The sequence below is a fragment of the Ceratina calcarata genome, unplaced genomic scaffold, assembly GCF_001652005.2.
Source record: "Ceratina calcarata isolate Rehan_Ccalc_2016 unplaced genomic scaffold, ASM165200v1 scaffold25, whole genome shotgun sequence".
Lineage (NCBI taxonomy): Eukaryota > Metazoa > Arthropoda > Insecta > Hymenoptera > Apidae > Ceratina > Ceratina calcarata.
This window is the reverse complement of record NW_017147017.1, coordinates 714,095-723,166: the sequence shown is the minus strand read 5'-3', so window position 1 is coordinate 723,166 and position 9,072 is coordinate 714,095. Positions and strand designations below refer to the sequence as shown.

Genomic DNA, 9,072 nt, shown 5'->3' with positions numbered 1-9,072 from the left:
GCACACCATGGGAGTCTCTTCGTCCCGAGTTTCGACAAGACAGCCCGTTTAAACTACCCGATTACACCAGCCTCCATCTCTATTACCGCCTTACATTTCGTTTCGCGTTAAATCAAGACCCTTTACAATGTTACGCGACACGGAAACTTCCAACATTAGAAGTTATTGCGGCGCCAATTGATCAAACGTCTCGTATATTACCAGCGAAGTACCTACAGGGACGGTTTTTACAACATAATTTACAAGTTCCTAGATAGTAGCCCCTCGTAATTGCACTACCGGCATCTCAGGCAATTGTTGACGAAAAATTGAACGTTGACTACATTTTTGTACCTTTAACTTTTGCTTCGTACGCTACTGCTCTTAGAATTCTTCTATATAGCAACGTGTTTACTTATGCTAATGCAAAACTTCTTTGTACGAAGATGTAACGTGCTTATGAGGGAACGTTGCATTCGGTCGAAAATTAAGCACACTGTCTGAGTAGTGTAGTCCAAATAATCCAGCGTTCCGACCATGTCTATAAAGAATTTAATTAATCTCGTGAATATTTTTTTGTGTTACACAAATTCGTGAGACTGCTTCTACTTTTGTGATGAACCCACGTTATCAGATTCATTCAACGGGTAGTTTCATTTTTAATTAATTAATCAGCTTGCAATTTGTTACTAAATACACCTAGAATTACGCCGGTGATGAGATGCCCCAGTTTATATTTTGAAGCAAATAAAAGACCAGCGCAAAACGACTTCCCGGCGTGTAATGGAAAATTTTAATTCTAATGACACGACTTTAAAAAATAAACTAGACTGAATGCACCTTGCATTGATTAAGGCGAAAGAAACCATTTCTGTTAAATGTATAATTAGTATATTTTATTGCATACAGTATACAGGAGTAATTATAAAATCACTATTCGGCGGATCGATGAGTATAAATATGTCCCAGAGTTAATATCTTCTCATATTTTTGGAAGCTGGTATAATCCGCAAACTTTGTTAGCTGGTACAGCTTTGTCTAAAAGGGCAAACAAATGTTCATTATAGATATCTGAAAATACGGTAGACCGTTTGCATATCAAGCTCCCACGTGATAATGGATTAAACTGCTTAAGAAATTGTATGTACCGATCATTTTCGGGTACGCAAGATTAAGATTCTTCATTATCTCGACAAATTCATCCAGAGATTTAGTTAATCTTGGATTAAAGGCCTTCTCTTCGGCCACTGTGGTCACCGTCCTTCCGGAGTAATCGTGGGCCGGATATAGTCTATAATTCGGTGGCAACGAGAAAATTTTCGAGTGCACAGACTTGTACAAAACTTCTGGAGAGCCACCCTGCAATAAGACGATGAAACATTCATCAATAAGTATTTCGTGAAGTACTTAATAATGATTTCTCTTAGCGCGTCCACGAGTGTTTTGAATTAAAGAAGAAACTATTTTATTCAACCGAATCGGAATATGAAATCTTAGTAGATCCTGAGTTTAATGTCGATGCGGCAACGCTCTTAAAGGTGTCAGCATCTAAATAACTGATGCGCACCACCACGGAGGGGTTGTAACGTATATCGAGCATCTACAATTTTATGTCAGCACATTTTCCGTACATGCATATGCAAAACGGTCGAATTTCAAAACTGGATGACCCCTCGTAGTCAACAAATGGAATTACAACATTTTCGACGTTGATTAATCAATGACCAGAGTATGAATGATAAAACAAACCTGGAAATCTGTTCGACCACATCCTCGTATTAAAAGAGCGTCGCCTGTGAATGCGACGCCCTGCTCGTCGCAGACATAAGTAACGCAACCTAATAAAATATGAATTTATCGATTATGAGTATACCGGAACATGATGTCACTTTTTCTACGCTAGCACGGAACTCTAAAAAATATCCATGAAATTGTTATATGGAATTCTTAACGAAACACCTTTGACATTCGCGTTACTTCTTTCTAAGCGTTTATCTAACTTTAGATTCATGCAATGTCTTGATCACTGTTAATGTCGAGAGTACAAAAGAAAATAGCAGACCTTCGGTGTGTCCGGGTGTGGGCAACACCCGTAATTTATGCCTGCCGAAGCTTATTTGGTCATCCGGATCCAAGAGTATATCGGCCTCAGCGCCGCTGGTACGTGATATCATTGACTGGCAGCCAGGTAACAAACACTTCAGCCTTCCTGTTCCGGTGATATGATCGGCGTGCATGTGCGTATTTACTGCAAAAGGTGGTTTCCCGGAGTGTTATCGGTCATCGCACGGCAAGTGTACCAAACCCGATAAGGAATTCATTAAAGAATTGTAGGATTTCGTCGCCGGGTCGAGCCAGACGTTTTCATTAATTTTAAGGGCTCGAACGTAAACGCGAACCGGCGAGATCCATTTTAATTATTAAGTTTTTCAATTACACCGGTGTGCAAACTTCGAAAATACGACAAAGAAAAAGTTGACGGAACTGAATCAAGAAAAATGATAACGAAGAGAGCATGGCAAAGTGTTCAATCCAATTTTCCTCCTTCATATTGAACACTCGATCCAACAAGTATCTCGCATTCATTTAATTTTCATGAATAAATTAATCAAGATAAAGAGACACATGTAATTGCATAGCTTTGGAACTAGCTATGACATTTTAATTGATTGGCATGTAATTAAATGTTTTCAGAAGAAGGCTTTTACGGCTCACTTTGACGTAACAATTATGCGTACGGTTCCCTTGATAACACTTGTGCTTCATTAAATTACTGAATCACAGGACTTAATAGACTCTAGTTGAGAAGTTCCAACCGACGATCGTTTTCGTCATGTACACGTGAAAATCAGTGAAACTGTCGCATTTCACGATCTTTAAACTGACGCGCATTCCTCCGGGGCGGCATAATCAGATTGAAACAATCGCCCGTTAATTTAGCTGTTCCGTTTGTCTCAATTGGAACGAGCTCGCGGAATAATACAATTTAAACAGACAATTTTACATGCAAACAAGATTTGATGCGCCTCGCTCGTCCAGAAGTCGTGCTACAAAGCTATACATATAATACCTTTCAAAACTGTTTATTTTTAATAAATACATTTCCATCGCAATGAATACTTGATTTGATCGATCAAAATCCATTATAATTCGCCGCTGTTGGCGCACGTTTGCGCGGAATTAATGTAAATTTATACAGCGATGTAATTCAAGAGAGCCTAATACGATGATTAATTAAAAGCTAACATAATCAATATTACATCGACGGCGGAGCGAATTCAATTATTTCGATAATGCGGCACTCGTCACCGTATAAACTTCAATAAAAAACTACACGGTCGTCGGCAAATTATTTCTTCAAACATTTCCACCTTTTAAAGCACTTTTAATGTACTACCCTCGGGAAACTTAAAATGAAAAACGTTAAATCGTGTTCTAATAAATTATATACGCGCGCGAATGATTTTCAAAAATGATCCTCGGGAATGAAATTTCTCGCATGGGAAAATATTACGCCAGAATACGTTTTGTGCGTTTACATTTTAAACAAAAGAAGCGGTCTCAACCTGTTTCCAGTTTTATCAGGACGTCGACGATTACAGAGAATAGAAGTTAATTAAGTTATGACTTACTAGCGTATTTTAACGTTAATCCCAAATCCTGAATGATGGTCTTATCACGTTCGGCCCATTCGATAACCGGATCAATGAAGATCGCGGTCTTATCGTTGATATCAGCCAACAGATAAGTGTACGTACTGGATACTGGATCGAAGAACTAAAAAATTCAATCAAAAAGACGAATGCTCGCAGAAGGTTGAAGGGATCTGGCGAAATGAATTTTTAACTATTTATTGCAATACTAATGATTCTAATGTTATTATGGCATGTTAAAAAACAAGAATTCGGTAGTGAAAAAGGAGTGAGTGTATTATGTCTCATAAATTATGCAATATTAATTACTGGAATTAGCAAGTAACTTGAGGAACAACTTCAAATTTCGTGATCCCTAATGGACCTGACAAATTGTTATGAAGTTGCAATATAATTAAATACTCCTTCCCTTTCCCTTCATCGAACTACCGTAACTTCGCTAACTACTTTAAGAATATCTATATATCTTTTCGCTATCATCATTTTTCGCTTATAAGTTTATAACACGTTGTAACAAATTTCGCAACATATTTTCAATTTTCTTAAATAACTTCATGCTCCTAGAATACTGCAGATTAATCAATATATCTATTAGAGTACAAAATAGAAATATATTAAAATTGAAATATAATATCAATTATATATCAATTAAAATAGGAGTATAAGTAATACAAATAAGGTGAGAGTCAGGTTTATCGAATTTTTTATTTAAAAATCGATTTTCTAAAATCATACTATTTAAACAACCGCTAGATGTCAGCATAATGCCAGCACCAGACTGTAGAGTAACATTGTACAGTGAAACAAAATCTGCGATTATTGACTTACTTGACGGAAGAGAAAATCCTTCGAGAGCGGGATCGTTTCGGTTAGCACTGAACATTTGCCATTAGATTGATTGTGAGACATGATTAAATTACATTTGCAAAATGAAACCTTTATATTTCGTCGACTCAAACTCTTAAATAAAATATTGATCATGTCTACGATAAGGAGTGGTCGATTTTATATTCGCACGTGACGTACGCGAATTATAACTTCTATAACAACATGACTGGCCTACTGACATTCAAGCACTGACGTTTATAAGGCTCGAAATAATGACGTACCAATAAAGATGCGTATCATTTTACTGATTGTTCAATCTTGCGCAAGATTACGTTATTTCTTATTTGTCATTATATATATCATCGTTCATATANTGATAGAATTTACTAGATTACTGTAGCATTCGTGATTACAATAATACACGTGTGGTAAACGTGTAACATTCACGATTAATATCGTTCTATAATTATTCTCAATTTGCCCAGATGCCTTCCGTGACGCTTAAAGACGTTGATCAGCACAAGTTCGTGAAAGCTTTTGCCGCGTTCCTGAAGAAGTAAGTAATTGTTTCCACGTAAACTTATCTAACCTCAAAAGTGAGCTTCGCGATCATAGACATGAGATGAGACAAAGCATCCACTGTATATTTGTTGACCCCGTACGAGAGAGAGAGAGAGAGAGAGAGAGAACATTGTTTTTGGTAGAGTTTCGATCTCTCTTTCGTATGCTGATGGAAAAAAAAGAAATGCCCATTCATTTTCTTTTAATCGCCTGGTTTCAAGTAGGTCATTTGAACGTTCGGTGTATTCTCATATGTCTATGTTTACAATTTATATGAAAGTTTAACTCGTTTACAATGTTTGTTAATTTAATAATTTTAGGACCGGCAAAATGCGAGTTCCTGAATGGGTTGACATTGTAAAATCTGCACGTTTCAAGGAACTTGCACCCTACGATCCTGACTGGTATTACATCAGGTGTGCTGCCTTGGTTCGTCACATTTACATCCGTAGCCCAATCGGCGTTGGTGCAGTAACAAAAATCTTTGGCGGACGTAAAAGGAATGGCACCCATCCCAGCCATTTCTGCAGATCAGCCGGTGGTGTTGCTAGGAAAGCTCTCCAGAGTTTGGAGCAACTTAAACTGATTGAGAAAGCACCACTTGGTGGGCGCAAGCTTACCAGCCAAGGGCGCAGAGACTTGGATCGCATTGCTGCCCAAGTCAAGGCAAAAAGCAAAAAACAAATGAAATTGCAGGAAACACTTGTTCTTTAATCTACCCATTTATAAAATAAAAATGAAAAATCCATACATTGATAGTTTTATTATCATATGCACCTTATTTAGTCTTAAGTTTATATCTTATTCCCTGTATTTGTGAATTATATATACGCGGTTTTTATTAACTATGTAGAAGACGTGAGAATTTATAAATTGAGAGATAGTTAGGATAATGTTTAACTAGATGGTAGCACAGTTGATTAACGCGATTGTCCATCATGCTAAGCGAGAACTTAATGGTGAAGGTACGTGCGTCAGCAGCGCCTCCTCAGTAAAACTTGAACCGTGAAGGAAAACGTTTCGGGTACCGATCAGTGGTTTGATCGAGTTTAAGTACGAATTGGGTTTTTATCGAGGACGCAGCCGCGTACACACGCACGAGACACAGTGTGTATGCATCGCGGACCGCGTGTACAGAAAGCGAAATATGTTTCCTCCCTGCGGGCGTGGGAAACTGCGAGCTATCATCAAAATGTTAAGGAAATAATCGTGTCGCGCAAAGTGTCTCTCGCTGGCAGAGAAGACAGAACACCCGTGCCCGTGTGCTCAAAGTTTCTATCTCTCTCAACCCCTGTTCCCTCTCCTTATTCTCTTTGTGTCCCTCTCCCCACCCTTGTGGCGCTTCTCTCCGGGCCCGTACGTTCATCGCACCGGGTCGACGTCGACGTCGTCGACGACGTTTACCGCGAAACGGTATTGGGAGGAGACAAAAAGAAGGTGACAGCCCTCCCGCGGAATTTATGGTGCGCACCGGAGAAACGGTAAAGTGAGTGGTAACTACGGAGAGTGAAGTGAGAGTGCCACCGACGACGGTGTATACACACGGAACGACTGCGTCCGTTTCGAGACCGGTAACAAATTTCGGGGTATCTCCCCGTGATTCCGGCCAATATAGGTGGAAAGAGGGAAAAAATGCCGGGCCTAATCGCCGTTAGCGAGTTCGTCGAGGAGACGAGGGAGGATTACAATTCGCCCACCACGTCCACCTTCGTCTCGCGAATGCCACAATGCAGACAGACAATCACATCCCTCGAAGAGGTATGTCTCTTCCTTTATTCAACGTTCTCGAAACGAGAGATCTCAACATTCAACGATAAATTATTTATCATGCGAACAAGCAGGCATTGACACGCTTTCGGTCTGAATTCGTTCGCGTCGATTAACTTCTGCACAGGGCATAGACAAACGTGTTTCCGATATTTTTTATTATTCAATTCCCTATAGCATAGTGGGAAATCGCTTTTGACAATTCGTTCAAGATTCGAGAGATAGATTTTAAATAACCACTCTTCGACTAACCTTGCCGAGCGCGTGTTCCGATGCGTGGGCGTTTCACAATCATGGATATGCCTTACTTAGGATATACCATGACTAGTGCAACGATTTTTCTATGCAACACGCATTGCATTCAGCCTGTTCGCAAAGTGCAACGAAAGCGCATGAAACTTTTATTCCTCGGTTACTTACTCCAACCTGTCAGTGTCTATGTACCGATGATGTAAAGACTTATCGCATTTCGATTCAGTATTTCCAATTCAGGCGATTCGAGGCACGCTGTCACTGCTGCATTCCGTAAAGGGAAAAATAGCGATTCGCGATGAATCTCTAATCGTACCCATCCGGATTTATGCTTTTTCTTGGTCATTAAACGCATGCTTCGCTCGCAATATGTATACGTATAGAGATATCGATGCTATGTATTTAATTAAAAATGTTCAAAACGTGTTACCTGCCGTGAATCGGATTAATTAGCAGGATAACGAACGCGCGTCTTAAACTCGAAACGCTCGTATCTCGTCAAATACATCTCCCGCGATTCTTTCATGCAGATGTGGGTAATGGAGTCTTTTGTAATAACGAACCATAATGTGGCAACATAATTATCCGCAAAGAATGTTATTGCGCGAACGCTTTCGTAATTTAACAGCCATCGTAATTGTTGCGGGTTGAACTACCTACAAGTAGAAATCTATTTGACTTATGCTTCGAATACAATCAAATGCATTTTTCTGTCGAATTGAGCACGGAATATCGATAGCTATTCTCTTAATTAAGCGTCAATCCAATTCACTCTCGCATGTTTATTTGAAAACCGTCTCAAAATCATATTACAAATACATGAAACACGAATCCCAGAGAACATTCTACAAATATCTGTCAGTTTATCATTAATGTGTAAACATTTGGATATTTGGATTGTCCCAGTCTGAAAAACGCTTTAAAATATTGTATTACCACCATGGGCTTTTTGGAATTAGGTCATCGGACGCACTCGCATCAGATTAGTTTACGTGGTAATGGCGTTTAATTACAATCGATAACCGGTGATAAGGCGAACGTTATCATTGTGATGCCGCTCCTTTACTTATTATCGAATCGTGGGCGTATTTTGTAATAACGTGTAGATAGGAAACTTGGCGAGCGAAGTGTACCGCTTTATTACCGCGAAATTGCTAAAGTTTTATTTCCACAAAGGAGAACTATGTGCTTCTTAATCTTAATTTCGTCAGTAATACTCATCTTGTATAAAATTTGTTGAACGATTACATAGGATGCTCAGTTCTATCGAGAACAAACGGGTATTAATTTTGTATGATTTATTTAATTGGCCAGATGAACGAACGCCATAATAGTAATAATGTTAATAGAATAAGTATTCCCTATGACGACAATAATAGGGGCAAGAATAGCGCTTAACGTAATTAGGGAATTGCTTATTCGAATTACTTTGTACCGCGGTGCAATATCCAATACCGTAAAAGCTTCGCTTTAATTTAATAGTCTAATCGTGCGTGTAAAAACTGTAGAGATATAATTCTCGTCACATGAAAAGGTAATGAATTTTCTTTAACGAATATCAGACAATTAAACTCGTATAAAATACCTAAAACCCTCGCGTGTCAAGTATTAATGGCTAAGGAAGAAGTCTGTAACTTTTTCGAAACACGAGAAATCGATTTACGATGAAGGCGCAAAGGGAGAAACATCTAAAAAATGCTCGCGTGTTACTTTTATTTCTCGAAAGTCGATATCCCTGCACCTGTACCGCTGCGAGTCACTTTTACGGTGGTAAGTAATTCGACTTGGTGCTTTCTTGCAAATTATACTCGACCACTTCCGTCTGCTTTGATGCGCCAACAGCTTCCGGGTTAAGGATGTATTGGCTATACAGTCAATCCCAAAAGTTTATGTACCTTAGAAAAACGCATTTCCTATAATTAAAAAGAAATCAGACGTCAGAAGAATAATGCTAATAATAAATAGCTACGTGCTAAAAAGTATAGAAGGAAATATCCAATTAAGTATTGACGCTGACGAAAAATTTTTTTTT

At 38.8% G+C, this 9,072-nt stretch overlaps 3 protein-coding genes across 7 annotated transcripts in view; 2 read left to right on the top strand and 1 right to left on the bottom strand.

The window, feature by feature from the left end:
• Positions 1-853: 853 nt before the first annotated feature.
• Positions 854-4,803, bottom strand: LOC108622883 (persulfide dioxygenase ETHE1, mitochondrial). Its single transcript, XM_018020997.2, has 6 exons — positions 4,461-4,803; positions 3,612-3,756; positions 2,042-2,227; positions 1,729-1,817; positions 1,128-1,338; positions 854-1,017 (listed from the first exon to the last, which is right to left on the bottom strand). Exons 1-6 carry the CDS (start codon positions 4,611-4,613, stop codon positions 962-964), a joined length of 840 nt encoding a protein of 279 aa, XP_017876486.1. The 5' UTR covers positions 4,614-4,803; the 3' UTR covers positions 854-961.
• A 103-nt stretch (positions 4,804-4,906) lies between these two features.
• On the top strand, positions 4,907-5,771 carry LOC108622882 (40S ribosomal protein S19). Its single transcript, XM_018020996.2, has 2 exons — positions 4,907-5,016; positions 5,342-5,771. Exons 1-2 carry the CDS (start codon positions 4,946-4,948, stop codon positions 5,733-5,735), a joined length of 465 nt encoding a protein of 154 aa, XP_017876485.1. The 5' UTR covers positions 4,907-4,945; the 3' UTR covers positions 5,736-5,771.
• A 237-nt stretch (positions 5,772-6,008) lies between these two features.
• Asap (ArfGAP domain of ASAP) overlaps positions 6,009-9,072 on the top strand; it is a 25,235-nt gene continuing 22,171 nt past the window's right edge. For 3 of the 5 annotated variants that reach the window (XM_026811778.1, XM_026811777.1, XM_018021135.2), the window contains exon 1: positions 6,009-6,779. In XM_026811778.1, coding sequence (XP_026667579.1) covers positions 6,654-6,779 — 126 coding nt within the window. In that variant the 5' untranslated portion in view covers positions 6,009-6,653. The remainder of the gene's footprint in view (positions 6,780-9,072) is intronic. The other 2 variants (XM_018021136.2, XM_026811779.1) reach the window with 1 other exon arrangement.